This window comes from Meles meles, chromosome 1 (genome assembly GCF_922984935.1).
Source record: "Meles meles chromosome 1, mMelMel3.1 paternal haplotype, whole genome shotgun sequence".
In the NCBI taxonomy this organism is placed as follows: Eukaryota; Metazoa; Chordata; class Mammalia; order Carnivora; family Mustelidae; genus Meles; species Meles meles.
This window is the reverse complement of record NC_060066.1, coordinates 110226819-110247932: the sequence shown is the minus strand read 5'-3', so window position 1 is coordinate 110247932 and position 21114 is coordinate 110226819. Positions and strand designations below refer to the sequence as shown.

Here is a 21114-nt window from a genome sequence, read left to right as displayed (position 1 = left end):
ATGCCAAACTAGGGAGGGGCTAAGATTTATTCTAGAAACAATGTTGGAGCAAAGGATAGGGATAGGCAATATACAAGAGAACAAACACAAAAGCTATCAAACTCATGTAAAGATGCTTGAAGCTCATTAACAATCAAAGGAACAAAAACGAAAACAATGAGATATCACTTAACACCAGAGAGAGGGGAAAAACTCAGAAAGTTGGATGACGCAAGGGTTGGCCTGGAAGTGGGCTCAGAGGAGGGCTGATGCCATGGTGCTGGAAGTCTGGGATGACTATTCTGGAGGTGACCCTGGTACTCTTCATTCAGTTAATAAATAGACGTGGGGCGGGGCGCCTGGGTGACTCAGTAGGTTAAAGCCTCTGCCTTCGGCTCAGGTCATGATCTCAGGGTCTTTGGATTGAGCCCCGAATCAGGCTCTCTGCTCAGCAGGGAGCCTGCTTCCTCTCTCTCTCTGCCTGCCTCTCTGCCTACTTGTGATCTCTGTCTGTCAAATAAATAAATAAAATCCTAAAAAAAAAAAAAAAAGATAGATTTGGGGCACCTGGGTGGCTCCATCAGTTGAGCATCCTTCTCTTGATTTCGGCTCAGGTCATGATCTCACGGTGGTGAGTTTAAGCCTGCAATGGGCTCCAAGCTCAGTGGGAAGAGTCTGCTTGGGATTCTCTCCCTCTCCCTCTGCTATTCCCCTTCTCACTCACTCACCCTCTTTCACCAAAATAAATAAATAAAAATCTTAAAAAAAAAAAAGAATAAACAGATCATAATAACCAGAGTTGTGTTCCTGGATTTTTATCCAAAAGATATTCTTACATAGGTCCATAAGGGAAAGGTACAGCGATGTTCCTTGCAGCACTTTTCATGATGGGGAAGTGGAGCAAACCCCGATGTTTGTCACTGAGAGCATGGAGATAAGGTAATGTTGGCTCATCATAGTTTAATGCAGCAAGTTCAGTCTACACACTGAACGTTCACAACACAACACGGGGGCAGAGATGAGGGTTCAGCTTTGTGGGGGTTGAGCAGGAAAGGCCAATTCTTTTTTTTTTTTTTTTTAAGGTTTTATTTATTTATTTGACAGAGAAAGATCACAAATAGGCAGAGAGGCAGGTGGAGATAGAGAGGAGGAAGCAGGCTCCAGGACTCTGAGATCATGACCCTGAGATCATGACCTGAGCCAAAGTCAGAGGCTTTAACCCACTGAGCCACCCAGGCACCCCGGAAAGGCCAATTCTTAAAACAAGGTTAGAGCAGGGGGAAAGTGAAATATAGAATATGATATAAAACACGACCCAGGGCGCATGGATGGCTCAGTGGGTTAAAGCCTCTGCCTTCGGCTCAGGTCATGATCCCAGGGTCCTGGGATCAAGCCCCACATCTGGCTCTCTGCTCGACAGGGAGCCTGCTTCCTCCTCTCTCTCTCTCTGCCTGCCTCTCTGCCTACTTGTGATCTCTATCTGTCAAATCACGACCCCACTAGGTACATTCTCAGAGAGTAGAAATTAACTAGAACCAAGAAAATAAAAACACGTTCTGCTGTTCATCAGTCTGGGAAAACAGAGATCTAGCGAGCCGAAGAATTAGCAGGAGACATCTCTTCCAAGGACATGCTGCAGCTAGAGTCATGAGTTCTTTGAGGGACCACTGCTTCTCTTATTACCTGAGAAACCTGTTCTAAAAATCATAGACAACCAGAACCTTCGCTGTTTGAAAGCACATCAGCAAGAATGGAACATCCCCCTTCCTGCTGAGAGGACCCAAATCACTTTGACACAGAGCATCAGCCTTGATCTTAGACCAGGTACAAAACTACAATAAGAGGTTTCTAAACACAACATTCCACCTTTATCTTAACTTCGTGGTTTCCAAGGAAACAGGATCCTGGACGTACTTCGAAGCCTCATTCTAATGTCCATCCTTTCACACAGCCCTGCTTTTCTTTAAGCCCATCAAACCCCTCCACTCCAGGCTTCCCCACAACCTACATTAACTCTGTTTTTTCCTTTGTTTGGTGAGACACATCACAGTTTTTTGGTATGCGTTTTCCCTCTTTGAAAACTAGTCCATAAACCTGGCTTGTTAGACTAAGTGGTGCTTGTAGCTTGATTAACATAGGATTTTTTTCAATTTTTAAATTTTTTTCATCCTACATTTTTGGTTATTTCTAATATTTTTAGAAATATTAGTGCTTATATGTGCTGCATCAATGTCTTGCTTCTTTGACTTAGTTATACAAAGGAGACTCTGGCTTTTAATCCTGGCTCCGCCACTTCCTGACCCTATGACTGAACCATGTTACTTAACTTCTCTTGTGATTCCATTTCTACATCTGGACAATGGAAATAATGAGGATAAACTGAGTTAATCCATGCAAAGTGTTTAAAACATCGTCTGGCACCAAGGAAGAATACATAAGCCATAGAAAAAATATATATGCCCTTCTCGTTTACCTTGGCATCTATTTAGTTAGTAGTAAAGCACGTTCTGCAGCTTTTTAGTTTATGTTTTTAAATAATAATAATAGACTCACAGGAAGTTGCCAAAATAGTACCAAGAGTTCCATGAGATCTTCACTTAGCGTCTCCCTATGGTGACATGTTATGTATCTGTAATACAATATCAAAACCAGGCAATTGACATTGGTAGATTATATTAACTAATATGCAGGCCTTAATTACTGCTTACAAGTTTTTTAACCTGCATTTATGTGCGTGTGTGCATGTAATTCTATGCAATTTTAGTCCCTGTATGAACTTGTGTAATGCAGTTATCTCAAAAGAACTTGCCAGCGTCTTCCCAACCACCTCCCATCTCCCCCGCATCGCCTGGAAACCATTAATCTATTCATCTCTGTAGTTGTGTTATTTCAAGAATGCCATATAGATGAAATATATAGTATGCAATGATAATTATTTTAATGCCTAGAAAGCAATACACTTTTTGCAAGAACATGGCGAGGGTAAATTAAGATTGTTGGCAAGGGAGTAAAGAATGAACATATAGAGGAAAAATAAATAAGAAAAGGGGCCAATGGTTCTACTAAATGTATTCAGCAAATATAGGAATAGAGCCTTAGATTATGTGTGATCTGCAAATTTTTTAAAAATATGAGTAAAATTTAGGAGCATCAATTTATTCTGCATGTCTCAGTCCGAATAAAGATAAGAAGATCAGAATAACCTTCCCTAAGTATTAGTCTTGACTTGTCCAGTAACCCATACCAACTGTCCAGGGCCGGCTTTACATGCTCTCTTCTAAATTCACATACCTCCGTGACCTAGTCCTCCTTGAAGAGTCTGACTGGCCCTCCTGGTCTGGCTGAGCACCAAATCTCCAACTGAAGCCTCATAGGCAAGGTTGACTAGTCAGGAAAATCACTTTGAAACATCTCTTTAAAAGTTATGTTCACAATTTTTTAAAAGGCATATTGCTTTCTTTTTTTATTACGATTTTATTTATTTACTTGTCAGAGAGAGAGAACAGAAGCAAGGGGGAGCAGTGGGCAGAGGGAGAGGGAGTAGCAGGCTCCCCACTGAGCAGGGAGCCCGATGCAGGACTCGATCCCAGGACCCTGGGATCATGACCTGAGCTGGAGGCAGACACTTAACCGACTGAGCCACCCACGTGTCCCAATGTTCACCATTTTTTAAGTGATTGTATTTTTCTTGAGACTGGGACTAGGAGAGTTCCAGTCCCTGCACCGGAGGTCCACACATAAACCCCAAGAGCATCTGGGGTTCACTGCTGCTGTCTAGGTTGAGGGCTGGTTATTCTGTTGAAGATTTTTTAAACTGTTTTTCAGAATTAACTAAAATGAACTGAGGGCCTAGTAGCGGCCAAGTGGTAGGATAAGTATTTAAAACATATTATTTTCACCAAAAATATTCTCACAGCACTCACTGGGGCTTTTTTTTTTTTTTTTTCCCTTTAAAGCCAATAACCCCACTGGCCTAACAACCTCTACTGACAATGATTTCAAGCATTGATCAAAAATTCAAATAATATTGAAAGACATGAAGAGTAAAAGCCTCCTTCTGGCCTAACCAAACCCTTCTTATCGGTAGCCAGCATTGTCAGTTTTATCACGTGAAATTCCAGAAAAATGTTTCATGCATGTACACGTTCCTACACACCAGTACACATACACCATTTTTATTTACACCAAAAGGGACCCTATCACTTTCTTTTCACCTGCTAAAAGATATTTAAGTAGTCTCTAAGTGTTTACTATTAAAAATAATACTGCTGTCTCTTTTTACAATCATTCTAGTTAATAAATTGAGGAGTGCTAGAGTATCATTTTGCAGTCCCCAATGAATTAAAAGATCGAACCATTAAACATCAACAGATGTTATCTCAGAAAGGGAAGCAATCAGACATTGTGGGTTTCCTAATAGAAAGGAAAAAAAAAAAAAAATAGCACCACTTACATATCAGTCTTTCCAGGGAGTAAAAAAGTGAACCTAAGTCTAGTCAAGGCTCTGCTCCCTGTACTCCATCTGTTTCTACAGGAAATGTAGAGGGACAGGAGATCCTGATAACCTACCCCACAGGGAAGCCATCGGCAAAATCCCAATTGGAAAGCTCAACAGGAAAAACAACCCAGTCTCTCCAACAAAGAAACTAGAAGGAAAAAAGAGATGAATGGCAAACAGATATTAGAGTTGAAAGACATGTCAACCAACCATTGTGTATAGAACTTTTTGGGTTCAGATTCAAGCAAAGCATTTCTTCAAGCTGTGACATGCAGATTAATTTTAACACCAACCGGATATTTGATGAATTGAGGAACTATTGTTAATTATTTTCTATGTGACTTGCTATTGTGGTCCTTATCTTTTAGAGATACATAAAGAAATATTTATGGATGAAATAATACGGTATCTGGGATCTGCTTCAAAATGATACAGGATGGGGGTGCCTGGGTGGCTCAGTGGGTTAAGCCTCTGCCTTCGGCTCAGGTCATGATCTCAGGGTCCTGGAATCGAGCCCCGCATTGGGCTCTCTGCTCAGTGGGGAGCCTGCTTCCCCCTCTCTCTCTGCCTGCCTCTCCGCCTACTTGTGATCTCTCTCTCTGTCAAATAAATAAATAAAATCTTAAAAAAAAAATGAGGGGCGCCTGGGTGGCTCAGTGGGTTAAAGCCTCTGCCTTCGGCTCAGGTCATGGTCTCAGGGTCCTGGGATCGAGCCCCGCTTCGGGCTCTCTGCTCAGCGGGGAGCCTGCTTCCTCCTCTCTCTCTGCCTGCCTCTCTGCCTACTTGTGATCTCTCTCTGTCAAATAAATAAAAATTAAAAAAAAATGATACAGGACAGACAGTCTTAAGTTTGGTAATTGATCGAGTTGGATAACGAGTACCTTGCCCTCTCTGTGTATGTTTTAATTTCTCAATTATCAAGAATTAAAAATACGGGGATACCTGGGTGGCTCAGTTTGTTGAGCCTCTGTCTTCGGTTCCTGTCATAGTCCTAGGCTCCTGGGATCAAGCCCCACCTCAGGCTCTCTGCTCAGCGGGGAGTGTACTTCTTCCTCTGTGCACTCTCTCTCAATAAAGAAATAAAATATTTTTAAAAAAGAATTAAAAATACATTTTTAAATTAAAAGTTGCTATTTACAATCCCTGCATGAATATCTTGAAGTCTTTTATTTAGGCTTTTTTTGGAAGTCTTTTGTTGTGTATTTGTATATGAAAAGGGAATCAAGATAGTTATTGTTATATTACCCACTAAAACATTTGCACCACATTCTTCTGCCACTAACAGTGTATAAGACTACCCCATTTCTCTAGCCCTAACCAGCACAGGGCATTAGCAAACCTCTACATTTGACCAGTTATAAATCTCACAGTCCCCTCGGAATCTCACAGTCCCCTCCGAGCACCGTGTGGCTGTTATCAGCCTGGAAGGCCTGATGGGGCCATTTCTACGTTCAGGGAAGCCCCATTACAGTGACTGGATACTCATTTGAGGATCAAGGTGCCATCGGCCCCACAAGGTACTTGAATGGACATAGAGCCTGTGTTCCCTGAGATGGGCTTTCCTGTTTTCAATGCCATTCGACTCCTTTCTGTCTCTCAGCAGACCACCTGGTATCTGACAGATACTCAACAAATTACTGAGTGAAAAAATGACATAATGATATCATATCTAGCAATGCTTAGGAGTCAGGGAAGAGGAATGGTCCTAGAGAGTCTTTCTTACAGAACTTAATACTATCAATAGATACTTAAAAACTTTTACAAAATTAGTAAATACAGATTTCCCATCACCCATGTGAATGATGAAATGTAGTCTTCCCAGGCACGGGGACAGTCTCCTAGTTTAGGGTCACTTACTGAGACCTAAACATAGCGGGCCCTCAGGCTTACCCTCTCTGCAGTAAATTCTGATTGGCCATATTGTGAGCTATGCGGTCCCCAGACTGCACTGTGAAGCCAAATATGGTATAAGAATTACTGATAAAGTTTAACATTTTTTGTTTCATTTATTTTCTGGTGAAAGCCCAACTGAGGCAGTGAGGGAGACCACTGGAGGTTTATGAGCAGGTGGGTGATGAGGTCAGCTCTGTGCTTGGAAGACTGCGCTAGCTGCGGAACCTGGAATGGATATGAGAGGTGTGAGCCCAGGAGAGGGTAGGTGTAACCCTAACACTTTCTCCCACTTGAACAGAATATATTTGTGTATAGGTCTCATGCCCCATCTGAGATCCTTTCCAACTGAGGGAAAAAACTTTATCGTGTTCATCTGTGGAACTATCACGATACAAAAATTGGAGTGTATTACAAAGTGGAAGAACTAGAATCCAGCTATCCATCAGCAAGTGAACAGAGGGCGCCTGGGTGGCTCAGTCGGTTAAGCATCTGCCTTGGGCTCAGGTCCTGGTGCCAGGGTCCAGGGATCAAGCCCCGAATCGGGTTCCCTCCCTGCTCAGCGGGAAATCTGATTCTCCCTCTGCCCCTTTCCCTGCTCATGCTCTCTCTCTGTCTCAGAAGTAAATAAATAAAATCTCTTAAAAAAAAAAAAAAGGAATTTGAGTGAAAGAAGCCAGACACAAAGGATACACATTGTAGGATTCTAGTTACATAAAACTTTAGAAGTCAAACTATCTCTAATACCAGTGGTTATAATATATAATAACCAGTGGTTGCCTGAGGGCAGGGATGGGGGCAAAGGAGGTCATTGGTGAAGGGGGCAGAGAGAAGAATTATGAAGGGGAACTAGGAAATTCTGGGGGTGGGGTGATGCATATGTTCATTATTTTCAGTGTAGTGATGTTTGCATTGGTATATAATGTATGTCAAAACTTAGCAAATTATACTTTAAACGTGCAGTTTATTGAATGCCAATTATAACTCGATAATGTTTAAAAATAAAAGTACAGGGCGCATGGATGGCTCAGTGGGTTGAGCCGCTGCCTTCGGCTCAGGTCATGATCTCAGGGTCCTGGGATCGAGTCCCACGTCGGGCTCTCTGCTCAGCGGAGAGCCTGCTTCCCTCCCTCTCTCTCTGCCTGCCTCTCTGCTTGTGATCTCTCTCTGTCAAATAAATTTTAAAAAATTAAAAAAATAAATAAAAAAATAAAAATAAAAATAAAAGTACAGGTGGATATGGTAGAAAAATGAAGGAAGGAAGGTAGAAAAAAGGTGTCACTTGAGCTGGAAGATAGAGCTTTGGCTTGAAAGAATGCTCTGGCCAAGCCAGAAGGAAGGGGCAGTCCAGTCCAGACCTGAGCAAAATGGGCTTAGTGGAAGGTGAGCAGACCCTTAGAGCAGAAAACCTCCCTAACCTCACAGGGGACCAGTAGAAAACAGAGCTATAAAAGCAGGGAGAGGCGGATTCTGGAGAGTTTTGAATATCAAGGTTTTTTGTTGTTTTGTTTTGTTAGTTTTCTTGTTTTGTTTTGTGTTTTAAGGGCCGGTGGAGAGGGGCAGAGGGACAGGGAGACAGGAGAATCTTAAGCAGGCTCTGCGCTGGGCATCCTGGGCTCGATCTCACAACCCTGACATCAATGACCTGAGCAGAAATCAAGAGTCAGATGCTTAACCAACCGAGCCACCTGGGCGCCCCTTAATATCAAGCTTTTTTTTTTTTAAAGATTTTTATTTATTTATTTGACATAGAGAGAGAGAGATCACAAATAGGCAGAGAGAGAGGAGAAGCAGGCTCCCCACCAAGAAGAGAGCCCGATGCGGGACTTGATTCCAGGACCCTGAGATCATGACCTGAGCCGAAGGCAGAGACTTAACCCACTGAGTCACCCAGGCGCCCCGAATATCAAGCTTTTTAAAAGCATACATTGGACTGCAGTTCCATCACTCACTTCCCCACTGATCCGGGACAAGTTCACTTCTCTGAGACTGTTTCCTCCAACTATAAAATAAAGATGATAATAGCGGAACCTACTTTCACAGTGGCTGCAAAGATGAAATGAGGTAATGCAGGTAAAGCCCTCGGCAGAGGACCCTGGAAACAGTTAAGCGCTCAATAAGTAGAAGTAATTATTATTATAACAATGACTGTTATTAACCCCAACATAAGCAAATGTATACAGATGTTTGACAGGAGGAAAAAGTGATCAAAGAGGATCTTTAGAAGGATTAAACTCACATCCCTAAATTAGCCCCCCTTCGGAGTTAAAATTTCAAATTCCAAATTCATCTCTTCCCCCTTCCCCGCTCTACAACTTCCTTCCTAATAAACACTATGCCCAGATGGGGCCTGAAACCAGTGATCAAGACTCTCTTATACTAGTAAAGGGATTCCAGCAGGTAAGTAAGTTGAGGTATGGCCTCTGGGTTGGAGAACCAGAACTCCCCAGTCCCAACCCCAGGGATTTCAGCCACCACCACTGTCACCACCATAGATTTATACACAGGATGCATCCTATAGATAATAAAGCAGGTGATATTCCTTTTAATTTTCATTTTAAAGCCTAGACAGTCTCCCCACCCCCCCTACCCCCGCCAAACTCCAGGGAGAGGTCCAAGGCTTCTAGAGATTGATCTTACTTTCTCAAATCCCTTAAACCCTGAACTAGGAGTTTATTCCCTGGAGCATCTGAAGAGAAGCCTCTCTGTGCCTCAGTTTCCTCATCTATAAAATGGGAGATAATAATGGTGACTATTTCATGAGGTTCTTGTGAGGATTAATTATGTGCAAAGGCCTAGACCAATTGTCTGGTCCATGGTAAGTGCTCTATAGATGTTAAACTTTTTTAAGGACTTCATTTCTTCTGTCTTGTTTATGCTTCTTATTTGCAGTCGTATCTTTTTAAGTGACTAGGCCTCATAACAAGCTACTTCAGCCCCAGTGCACCTCTTGGGTAGAAGTAAGTGTGGCCAATGGCTAATAAATAGTCATCCGCCAAGTCAGAGGCAAACAGCTTTTCCACAGACCCAGCAGTAGTTTTATCTAACTTCATTTAATGAGAGAATATATCACAGATAAAAGGAATCCAGGCAAGCTTTTAAATTAATGGGTAATTTTATTAATAACAACAGCATCTACACACATTTGAAAACACACATGTAGGAAACATAAGATTAATTCAGTTTACGATAATGCTTGGAGTCCACTTGGATTTGTGAAACCCTTAGGATCAACTCCAGGACCCCTTAGCCAAAAGTAGAGTTGAATACCTGATCAGACTATCAGTGTCTTCATCAGCAAAAATCAAGGCTTGGACAGAAAGAGTGAACATTCTGTAATTACACAAACTAAAACTAAAATGCAATTGTCTGCGCGTTTAAGGATACAAAGGCGAACAATGTTAACTGCATAACCAGTGAACCAATTCCTTTGCATTTCTCAACCTCCTTTGTAAAAGGGGTTATTTGACCTTGACTGTCTAGCAGGGTCTATCTTTTCAGGGCTTCCTGATAAGTGAGAAGATGAGTATAAATAAAAAGCTCATCTTTTCCGTGGGGAACAGAGTATCAGGATGGAGACAGTGGGTGTCAGAAAAGTAGATGGGAAAAGGATCTCTCCAGCAACCAATACTCTGAATTTAATGAAAATCCAAAAGAGATTACACCACCAGAAACATAATGGGAAAACCACCACAACCTCCATTTTCGTGCAGAAAAATAATCTTAACCTAGGCCTCCTCAGAGCTAATGCCCTGAAGGGACCCTGGACTGACTTGCCAAAGAGCTCCAAAAACATTTGTTTTTGTCTCCACATTTATCGAATGCAAATGAACGGCACACATCATCCACGGAAGCGATTAAGAAAGGGACGGGTTGGGAAAATTAATTTGAAAATTTTTAATTAAGAATTTAAGTGTCCACCATGTGCCAGGCAGACTGTCGCTGATAATTTAGCAGAAAACCAGACCAACAAACTCTCTGTTAAGGGCTTGAGAAAGACCATAAATAAGAAAATAAACGAACCGGACAATTTCCGACAGCTGCTAGGAGGAAGAGAAAACGAGATCAGATGATAGGCAGGAACGAGACGCAAATTCCTGAGTGGCACGTGGAAAGGTCTCTGAGAGGTGACTTTTTGAGCCCAGCCCTAAATGGCCAGCGCGTTGCAGCGACGCAAGGCCGGGGCGTTCCGAGACTAGAGAATTAAATGCAAAAACGATCCACAAACCGAGAAATAATTGGGAGGTCAAAGCCCCAAAGCAAGCGTCGGAAACCAGAATCTACGAATTCCGGAGAGGGCGCGCGATTTTGAATATTCATGTCGTCCAATCAGGGAAAAAGGCTAAGACCCGGCAGCACAGGCTCCACCCTCAGTGCCCAGACCGCCGGTATCCACCGGAGGCCACACCGCTGGACAGAAGTGGTGACTGGACGCCCGCAGCTGCCAAACGCTCGGGAGAATTCTTCGAGGCTCTGACGCAATGTTCTCGGGACCTGGGCTTAGTTGTCCTGGGACCCTCCTTAAAAGTGAGGATGACCAAAACCACTCATTTCGTCTTAGAACACCGATGAAACATACACCCAACAGAGTCACCAGGACACAATAGTCTGGGGATGGAAATTGAGAAGCGGGTTTTCAATACTCGAATTCGAAAAGGACTTGTAAGAAAACCAAGAGGCAGTTACAGGGTTAAGACGCGCCCCAGATTAAAAAGCAAAGTCAGTCACGCGCCAAAAATCTCGAGTAGGAAAGGCTTAAAAAGCTACGTGTACCATCTTCCAAGATCTTTCACAAGTGGAGTAACTTACTTTGTGAGAGCAAATGAGGAAAAAATAAGTGAACAAGGCTCTTTTCTGGTGATTAGGTGGGTGGCTCTGAAAAGAGCCTTTGGAATCAAGCGGCCGGCGACTCATGCGAGCGCCGTGTCCCGGCAGGGACTCACTTGGAGCTGGTGTACTTGGTGACCGCCTTGGTGCCCTCGGACACGGCGTGCTTGGCCAGCTCGCCGGGCAGCAGCAGGCGCACGGCCGTCTGGATCTCCCGCGACGTGATGGTGGAGCGCTTGTTGTAATGCGCCAGGCGGGAGGCCTCGCCGGCGATGCGCTCGAAGATGTCGTTGACGAAGGAGTTCATGATGCCCATGGCCTTGGACGAGATGCCGGTGTCCGGGTGCACCTGCTTGAGCACCTTGTACACGTAGATGGAGTAACTCTCCTTGCGGCTGCGCTTGCGCTTCTTGCCGTCCTTTTTCTGGGCTTTGGTGACAGCCTTTTTCGAGCCCTTTTTGGGCGCGGGAGCGGATTTTGCCGGCTCAGGCATCGTAAAACACCAGTACGCGTTAGCAAAGAGAAGTGCGAGAATGGGCGGGCCTGATCCTTTTATAACCACCCTATGCAAATTAGGGCTCCAAAAGCCCTTCGTTTCTATTGGACCTTGTAGGAACCTTGCGTTATCAGCAATGACTACGTAACAACACCTACTCTTGGCCTCATTGGCCAGTTCTGGAGCCAATTTAGGACCAATGAAAAGCTCGTTCATGACCCCACCCCTAGCAAAGCTTATAAAGGCTTTTCAATCGCAGACATTTCAGTTCTGTTTTGTTGTGACCTTCCGTGTTTTGAGTGTCTTAGCCTCACTATCAACTATGTCTGGTCGTGGCAAGCAAGGAGGCAAGGCCCGCGCCAAGGCCAAGTCGCGGTCATCTCGCGCCGGCCTGCAGTTCCCGGTGGGCCGAGTGCATCGGCTGTTGCGCAAGGGCAACTACGCCGAGCGGGTGGGGGCCGGCGCGCCGGTGTACATGGCGGCGGTGCTGGAATACCTGACGGCGGAGATCCTGGAGCTGGCGGGGAACGCGGCCCGAGACAACAAGAAGACGCGCATCATCCCCCGCCACCTCCAGCTGGCCATCCGCAACGACGAGGAGCTCAACAAGCTGTTGGGCAAAGTCACCATCGCCCAGGGCGGCGTCCTGCCCAACATCCAGGCCGTTCTCTTACCAAAGAAAACTGAAAGCCACAAAGCCAAAAGTAAATAAAACCCTGACAGGCCAAAGACCAAAGGCTCTTTTTAGAGCCACCCAAGTTTTCAAAAAAAGAGCTAGTGCACTATTTCGTTATCAGCCCCTCCGTTGACGTTTTGGTGGCTCTTAAAAGAGCCTTTGGGGTTAGTGGGGATGGTCTCGACCTTCCTAATTACTTGTTCTTGCCAGGCTTGTGACTCTCCGTTTTCTTGGGCAACAAGACCGCCTGGATATTGGGCAGGACGCCGCCCTGAGCAATGGTAACACCCCCAAGTAACTTGTTGAGCTCTTCGTCATTTCTCACGGCTAGCTGCAAATGGCGAGGGATGATGCGCGTCTTCTTGTTGTCTCGGGCCGCGTTCCCCGCCAGCTCCAGGATCTCCGCCGTCAGGTATTCCAGCACCGCGGCCAGGTACACCGGCGCGCCGGCCCCCACCCGCTCGGCGTAGTTGCCCTTGCGCAGCAGCCGGTGCACTCGGCCCACCGGGAACTGCAGGCCGGCGCGAGACGACCGCGATTTGGCCTTGGCGCGAGCTTTGCCTCCCTGCTTTCCGCGTCCTGACATTACGACCAAAAATGCAGTTACAGCTTCTTATTCAAGGAGAAAGAAGTGGAGAGGATAACCAATTTGGTGTAATTTATAAGAGCTACCAGGAGGGGTGAAGGGAAGTAGCTCAGTGCAACAGCCAATAGGAAGGCAGAAAGCAGCCTCTTCGTTTGCATCCTGCACTACGAGGAAATGACGGATTTCGTAAGTACCTACCAATCGCTGGGAGCCACATTAAAGCCCCTTATTTGCATGCCAGGATTTTTAAGAAAGAAGGCTTTCCGACCAAACGCTGTTTTGTTTTGCCTTTTACTGAATGGCATTTTTTGTTTCCAGCTTAGAGAAGGGCGGGGGTCGTTTTTTCTCTCTCCCCCCCCTTCACAGTTAGAGCTAGAAGAGCAATCCTAAGAAGGACCCACAAGGCCTGCAGAGGGCCTCCAGCAAATTGCTCCCACTCAAGGATACGGACTCTGAAGCTGATTATCCCCTTGAGCTTTAAGTTACCCTTCTAGTCCCGCCTTTTCTGTCTTCACAGCCAGACTTCCAAAAAAAATATGTTAGTAAGGCCGTCCGCTTTCTCTGCAATGGAGTCGTGGCCTTCGGTGTGGCTTCGCCTCACCCCCAGCCGCCTACGCTCTTCGGAATCCACGTAACCAAGGACTGGACGACATTTGTCTTCCTGCTCTTGACCTCCAGGAGGCAACCGATACCGCCTTGAAACTTGCTCCCTTGGCTTTCAAAATGTCTTCCGACTTCCCTCCTCCTGCTCCTTTTCCTCTGCCCGTCCTGACATTCCCGTGTCCGTCTGGGCTCTGCCTCCTACCCAACACCCCCCTCCACCCTTCACTCTTCCCGGGGAGTCTTCCCACTTTCATGCTTTCAATAATAGGCATCCAGATTTGTTCCGGAAGCTCAGACCCTGACCCCAAACTGCTTACCAGGTACTTCAGCCCACTTGTCCCAACAGTTCGAATTATCCAAATGGCCCCCAGTCGCCTCTGTTTGCTCTTTCTCTGAATACAACCTAAGCCAGAGTCTACCCTTATCTGCATCTCAACAGCATATCCGGTCACTTCCCTAACGTCTCTTCAGCCTTTTTTCCGTGCTCTTGTCTGCCTCCTCATTGCTCTCTTAGACTTCAGCAACAGCCCAGCAGACTTGTTTTCCTTCATCCAGCCGCCTTCTAGAGAAATCTTTACTGAAAATCTTGTTTCCTTCTCCTCAGCTTCCCACCCTGGAGTGTTCTACACCCCTCACACTATTTGCACCCTCTCCTGAGTATCCCATAAGGACAGGAAGTAGAATGCTATAAAGAATAGACTTAGGGCGCCTGGGTGGCTCAGTGGGTTAAGCCTCTGCCTTCGGCTCAGGTCATGATGTCAGGGTTCTGGGATTGAGTCCTGCATCGGGCTCTCTGCTTGGCAGGGAGCCTGCTTCCTCCTCTCTCTGTCTGCCTGCCTCTCTGCCTACTTGTGATCTCTCTCTGTCAAATAAATAAAAATAAACAAAATCTTTAAAAAAAAATACACTTAAACCCTCTTCCTTGAGCCCATTTCTGATGTTCTCTCTTTCATCCTCGCTTTTATTGAACTGACCTTTATCAAGTACGATCTACCTGCAAGGCAAAGGGCATAAAGATAGCTGAAACTGGAAAATAGAGGAAATCTAAACTCTGGAAGTTAAAATCAGCTATCTGTAGAAATTGTCCCTGGTAAGAATACTGGTGTAGATTTGTGAAACACCCACATCCAATCAAAGGTTTTTCAAAAGCAGAATGTACCCGAAGGTGATTCTAACCCCATCAGCTGTATCACTGCAGAAGATGCATGTGTTAATAGAAAGAGGTGGTCCACATAGAGTCTCAACAGGGCAATTACAGTAGGAATGTGTTGTTCTTTCAGCACTAAGAATGTATATTTATATGTCTGCTAGACACGGAGGTTTAGGCTATTATAGAAGGGTCCTTGGGAAAAGCTCAGCCTTTTCTCACAACCTGGGTGAAATAGTTCTGACTGTCTCTCTTAGCTCAGATTCTAGGTTCAATTAACCACTTTCCAATTACTCTACTTCAAGATACAAATATGAGACTGAGAAGGGTTGAGCCAGTTATGAGAAGATATATCACTGGAGGGTAATGACTTTGCATTCTAGACTATTCATAAGTTTCTTGTGTGTTTTGGTAGTGTAAGTTCTCTCCCCAGTGAGCCAGTACCCTCTGGAAGTTCTCTCCCCAGTGAGCCAGTATCTCCTGGAAGTTCTGATTGTGTCAACTTTTCAGACCTATAGGGTCCGAACCCAGAGAGTGGGGACCCCACCACAACTCTGGCACCCAAGAGGCCCTGCTTGAGGGGGCAGCTGACATCCCCCTCTCTTTGATCTCTGATCTCATTTTTACTTCTATGGCAGTGACCCGCTGCTATTAGGAAAGGTGAAGGGCAAAGAGATTATACGGAACCTTATTATGTAATAAGCCCTACGCTAGGGGCTACCTGTGACGATTGTTTGTGTCACAGATAAGGAAAGTGAGGCTCAGAGAAGTTAAAGCGCTTGCTGAAGGGGACACAGCCATTTACTGAGACGTGATCTGAACTTGGGTCTGCCTGACTCAAAACCTGTGCTCTTCAGGGCATTCACGCGGCCTCACTCACTAGGTGTCTGGCTGCAGGAAGCCACTTCACTTACACAGCCACCCTTTCTTCCTCTATTAAACAAAAGAAGAGAATAAGAGAAATTAGATTTAGTACATGAGATTCCATCCAGCTATAAAACCTTATTAGATAAGTCTAGATAGGCCAATATCCTACAAATTATATGAGGCTCAATTACTGTCTATCGCTCCCCAGAGCTCTTTGCCTAGTGCTCCTACCAGAGCTAGTAAAACAAGAAATAGAGCAGGCCGTCCGTAAAAGTAGTGCAGCATCACAAAGAAGCTGGCTCTCAGTTCCTTCAACTAAAAAGCAACTGGGATTTTTTTTTTTAAAGATCTTTCTTTCTTTTCTTTTTTTTTTTTTTTTTTAAGATTTATTTATTTGAGAGAGAGAGAAAGCACAAGCAGGGAGGAGAAGGAGAAGCAGGCTCCCAAGCAGGCAACTGGGATTTTTAGACCAGGCAACTGAGTTCCTTTCCAGGCAATCTAGTTAATCAAATACTTATTTTGTCTTCTGGCTCCATTCCACCATGTTCTTCTCCCTTCCCCTCTACCACAGCCTCACTCAGCGCCACCCTCAGCCTCCTGCATACTGGGCCGTACACCGTTTGAGCAAGGCCCGTCCGCAGTTACCTGCCATTGCACGTACAGTGGCCTCTGGCTAGAATGCTTTGACTTGGCAGAACCCTCCCCGTCCTTCTGGGTACCTGCTCCTTCATGAGGTCTTCCCTTCCCACACACACCACCTCAGTGTACCCCCTCTCTGTTCAGATCCTGGTGCTGGCACTTACCACTCCGTAAAGTGCTTTGACTTTGCTCTGCCTTCCTTTCTGTGACCACCTCAAGGGAGAGACCATGTCTTTTTTGAATCTGCGTCCTTAATTCCTTCTATACCTGGTTCTATTATTAAATGTTTTCGGCATGAATAAATGGCGTAACGCTCTTAGGGAATTAATGTTTTCTTTTCAAAAATCTTTCTCTTACTCAACAATCACTCTCCAAATGTCAGCTATAAACAGTACATGGCGATAGCCAGAGTGATGGAAGATAGACCAAAAGCTCGTCGATTACACAAAAAGACATCCAACCATAATAGAGTTGTTAGAATAAATGAGAACAAATGTAAAGAACCTAGTACGGAGCCTGGAACCCGAGAGGGCCCACAGTTGTATTAGGAGGCTGAAAAGGTTAACAGTTAAGAGCCCAAATTCTACAGCCTGACTCTGCATTGTTTTCCGGATCTGTGACTGTGGGCAATTACCTCTCCTCTAAGGGTCTCTACTTCCTCACTGGTAGAGCAAAAGTAATAATAGGAGCTACTTCATGGGGTTAAAACAGTACTTAGCACCAACATTAACAGGGACATCCCCAAAATTCTTTGAACTGATTTGTCATTTCAAAAATAAACATTAGGTTTATCAGATAACCTAGCAATTCCACTCCTGGATATACATAAACAAACAGAAATGAATGCATGCAACGAAGAGCACATGCCAGAATGTGGTATATTCATATCCCGCCATACTACAACAGTGAGAACGAGCAAATTGCTGCCACGCCATCAGAGACAATATTGGATGAAAGAATGCAAACACAAATGAATTCATGCTATGTGGCTCTTTTTATATGAAGTTAAAAATGGGCAAAACTAATCTATGGTGATAGATGTTAGAATAATGGTTACCTGTGGTGGGGTGGTATTGACTTCCCGGAGCCTTCTAGGGTGCTGGAAATTTTCTGTACCTTGATATGGGTGTATTCATAAGCAGAATTAAACTGTATACTTACAAATTCCTTATGTGTAAATTATACACCAATAAGCACAAATTAAGCTTTCCAAGAACAAATATTGAAGTAATCATCATGGAGGGAAGATGAGTATTTTGCGGGACATCCCAATCCTCATGTCACAGATTAGTGTTTATTGTTTTTTTGTTTTGTTTTCTTGAATTACACACGAGGTGGCCACCCAGGCGCCCCTCTCTTGGTGTTTAACGCCTCTAAAAGTCTTGGTCTGGTCATGACAAACCTTCACTACATAGTAGATATTATGACTACGTTTTTATTTTTTTTAAAGATTTTATTTATTTATTTGACAGAGATCACAAGTAGGCAGAGAGGCAGGCAGAGAGAGAGGAGGAAACAGGCTCCCCGCAGAGCAGAGAGCCTGATGTGGGGCTCGATCCCAGGACCCTGGGATCATGACTTGAGTCGAAGGCAGAGGCTTTAACCCACTGAGCCACCCAGGCGCCCCATGACTATGTTTTTATTAGAGACAAAGACACTAAGCTTGCTCTATGGAGTTTGCAATTCACAAAGCTTTTACAAAGCTTTTGTTCACTTTTGCAACAGAAATAATGATGTCATCAGCCCTCTCTTCATACATTAGTTCACATATCCATCCAATACATTTAATTGAACACCCAGGTATGCCACTACTGACCTTGACATAACATCTTTAGAACATAATGACTATAAGGGCAGGGGTGGCTCAGTTGGTTAAGCGTCCAATTCTTGATTATGGCTCAGGTCATATCTCAGGGTCCGGAGATCGAGCCCCAAGTCAGGCTCGTGCTAGGCGTGGAGCCTGCTTAATATACTCTCCCTGTGCCCTTCTGCCCCACTCTCGTGCTCTAAGAAATAATAATAATAATAATTTTTTAAAAGAACGTAATGAATACATTTTCTCTGGCCAGATCTCTCCACATGGTTAGTTCCCCCTAGTCATTCAAATCTCTGTTTAAATCATCTCCTTAGCAAGGCCTTCTTCAACCGCAGCCTCCCATCATTCCCCATCAGTCACTGGATTAGCAAGCAGCAAAGGCCTGACCAAAAACAACTCCTATAGATTCCATCTCTTTAGCAGTATTCTGATCGATTTACTTCTCTCTAGCCCATCTCCTGCCTTCACTCGGATTCTTTCGCCAGATTACTGCCAACGGCTTTTCTACTCTTCCTATCCCTCTAATACATTCTTTACACGCTAGCCAGAGCGATTTAGCAGAAAATCGGATTCTCTCTTCATATATTCTCTCCTGACATGATTCTACCACCCCTACCCACTTCCCCACCCACCTATCCCAAGATAACCTCACTCCATCTTCAATAACCCCTGCTTCAGATACACTTCTCAGATGCTAAAATTAGTAGACAAAAACTCAATAACAAGATAACACATAGATTCAAATTATCACCCACAGTTACAAGTGGAAAAAGAATACATTTATAATGGTGAAACCTGAAATATACCAGTTTAATAAATGATCAGAATTATCACCAGCGGTGACATATCAAGTTACATGCCCACTGGTATGGTTCGCTGAAAAGGGCTCAATATCACTTCTGCAGTATTCCTGCCAAAAATGTGTATCCTGAGTCTGAATCCTAGAGAAATAATAGACAAACCCAAATTGAGGGACATTACAAAATAAATGGTCTGTACTCTCCAATAATGTCAAAGTCATAAAAGACAAAGACTAAGGAAATATTCCTGATTAACAAAAACCAAAGAGACATAGCAACTGAATACAACATGTGATGCCGGATTGGATCTGGAACCAGAACATATTTTTTTCATTTTATATACAAAAGAGACATTAGTGGGGAAATTAACAAATTTTGAGTAAGATCTGTATATTAGATAAAAGTACGGTATCAATCTCAGTTTCCAGGGTTTGACAATTATATTGTGGCTATGTGAGAAAATGTCTTTTTTTTTTTTTAACTAAATGCACATCAGTAAATATAAGAGTTCTCCAGAGACAGACGCCTGGGTGGCTCCGTGGGTTCAGTGTCCAACTCTTTCTTGATTTCGGCTCAGGTTGTGAGATCGAGCCCCACAATAGCCCCTGCACTGGGCGTGGAGTCTGCTTAAGATTCTCTCTCCCTCTCCTTCTTCCTTCCCCTCACTTAAAAAAAGCAGGGAGGGGGAGTTCTCCAGAGAAACAGACTGATAGCATATATATATATATATATATAGAGAGAGAGAGAGAGAGAGAGAGAGAGAGAAGGATTTATTATAAGGAATTGGCTCATATGGTTATGGAGGCTGACAATCCCAAGATTTGCAGATGGGTCAGCAAGCTGGAAACCTGGGACAGCTGATGAAGGCCTGCAAACAAGGAGAATCAATGCTACCATTCCCATCCGAGGGCCAGTAGGCTGGAGACCCAGGAAGAGTCAGTGTTTCAGTCTGAGTCCCAAAGCAGGAAAAAAAGCCATAGTCCCAAGTCAAAGACATCCAGGCAGGAAAGAACTCCTCTCTTTCTCAAGGAGGACCAGCCTTTTTGTTCTATATTCAGGCTTTTGACTGATTGATGAGGCCCATTCATATCAGGAAAGGCAATCTGCTTTGCCCACTTAAATGTTAATCTCATCCCCCCAAACCCAGAATAATGTTTGACCAAATATCTGGGCACACTACAGCCCAATCAAGTTGACACATAAAACTAACCATCACAGCTGCTCAGAGGGAAGTGGGGCTTTATCTCTGAAACTTACTCTCAGATGGTTCAGAAAAAAATTATTTATGTGTAGATAAATACATAGAAATAAAGCAAACATAATGAAATGTTAACATTTGGATAATCTGAGTATCAGAGGAGGGATTATGTATTGGAGACACTCCATTTTTCACCGGTGTTGCAGAATACCTCAGTTCAGTCTGTCTCCTGTGTGTTTCTTCCCTGTGAGTCTCCTCTACTGGTCACATAAAACAACTCACTTCCAAATGTGTGGTTTTCCCCCAACACTAAACAATCTTCTACAACACCAGCTGGGTGGCCTACAATTTAATTCAGTTCTGACACCATCCACCCAGGGACAGTATCACATCCTGCAGGTTACAGGGCTCAGTCCCACAGGACTGTCCTCCACCCCTCCTCCGACACACACATACACTTCAGACACCAGCTGTAAGCCCAGGCTGTCTGTCACCTGTCCTCCTGACCAACTGACTATAAATTAGGGTTCCAATGATCCCCTCCTTTGGATTCTAATAATTTGCTAGAGCAGCTCACACACCTCAAGGAAACATTTTACTTACCTTTACCAGTTTATTACAAAAGGATATGATAAGGATACAGAAGAACACCCAGATGGAAGAGAAAGGGCAAGGTATGTGGGACGGGGCTCTCCGGCAGGTCACTCTCCCAGTACCTCACATGTTCGCCAGCCCAGAAGCTGCCCAAGCTCCATACTTCTGGGATCTTATGGAAAATTCATCACATTGCCACAATGGATCATTAACTTCATTTTCAGCCCCTCTCCCTTCTCAAGAGAATGGGAGCAGGACTGGAAATTCCAAGCTTCTAATCATGGCCTGGTCTTTCTGGTGACCACCCCTTAGGCAGGATCCCCCTTCAGAGTTGCCTTCTTAGAATAAAAGACTTTGCTATCATCCATGAAGTTGCAAGGGTTACAGGAGCACTGTGTCAGCAACTGGAATCAAAGACCAATATTAGAACAAGAGTTTCTTCCAGTTAGGATCTTACAAGGTTTTTAGGAGTTTTTTGCCAGGAACCTGGGCCAAGGA

At 44.3% G+C, this 21114-nt stretch overlaps 3 protein-coding genes across 3 annotated transcripts; 1 reads left to right on the top strand and 2 right to left on the bottom strand.

Annotated features, from left to right (window-relative positions):
- Positions 1 to 11162: 11162 nt before the first annotated feature.
- Positions 11163 to 11716, bottom strand: LOC123947524 (histone H2B type 2-E). The gene has a single exon (XM_046013807.1). The coding sequence runs from the start codon at positions 11685 to 11687 to the stop codon at positions 11307 to 11309; it is 381 nt and encodes a 126-aa protein (XP_045869763.1). The 5' UTR covers positions 11688 to 11716; the 3' UTR covers positions 11163 to 11306.
- Positions 11717 to 11994: 278 nt separating this feature from the next.
- On the top strand, positions 11995 to 12417 carry LOC123947516 (histone H2A type 2-C). The gene has a single exon (XM_046013796.1). The coding sequence runs from the start codon at positions 12013 to 12015 to the stop codon at positions 12400 to 12402; it is 390 nt and encodes a 129-aa protein (XP_045869752.1). The 5' UTR covers positions 11995 to 12012; the 3' UTR covers positions 12403 to 12417.
- A 4-nt stretch (positions 12418 to 12421) lies between these two features.
- LOC123947511 (histone H2A type 2-B) lies at positions 12422 to 12952 on the bottom strand. Its single transcript, XM_046013784.1, has one exon. The coding sequence runs from the start codon at positions 12950 to 12952 to the stop codon at positions 12560 to 12562; it is 393 nt and encodes a 130-aa protein (XP_045869740.1). The 3' UTR covers positions 12422 to 12559.
- Positions 12953 to 21114: the final 8162 nt, after the last annotated feature.

Excerpts from the sequence above, each read along its gene's own strand:
- LOC123947511 (XM_046013784.1), bottom strand. The coding sequence starts at position 12,952 with ATGTCAGGACGCGGAAAGCAGGGAGGCAAAGCTCGCGCCAAGGCCAAA.
- LOC123947516 (XM_046013796.1), top strand. The coding sequence starts at position 12,013 with ATGTCTGGTCGTGGCAAGCAAGGAGGCAAGGCCCGCGCCAAGGCCAAG.
- LOC123947524 (XM_046013807.1), bottom strand. The coding sequence starts at position 11,687 with ATGCCTGAGCCGGCAAAATCCGCTCCCGCGCCCAAAAAGGGCTCGAAA.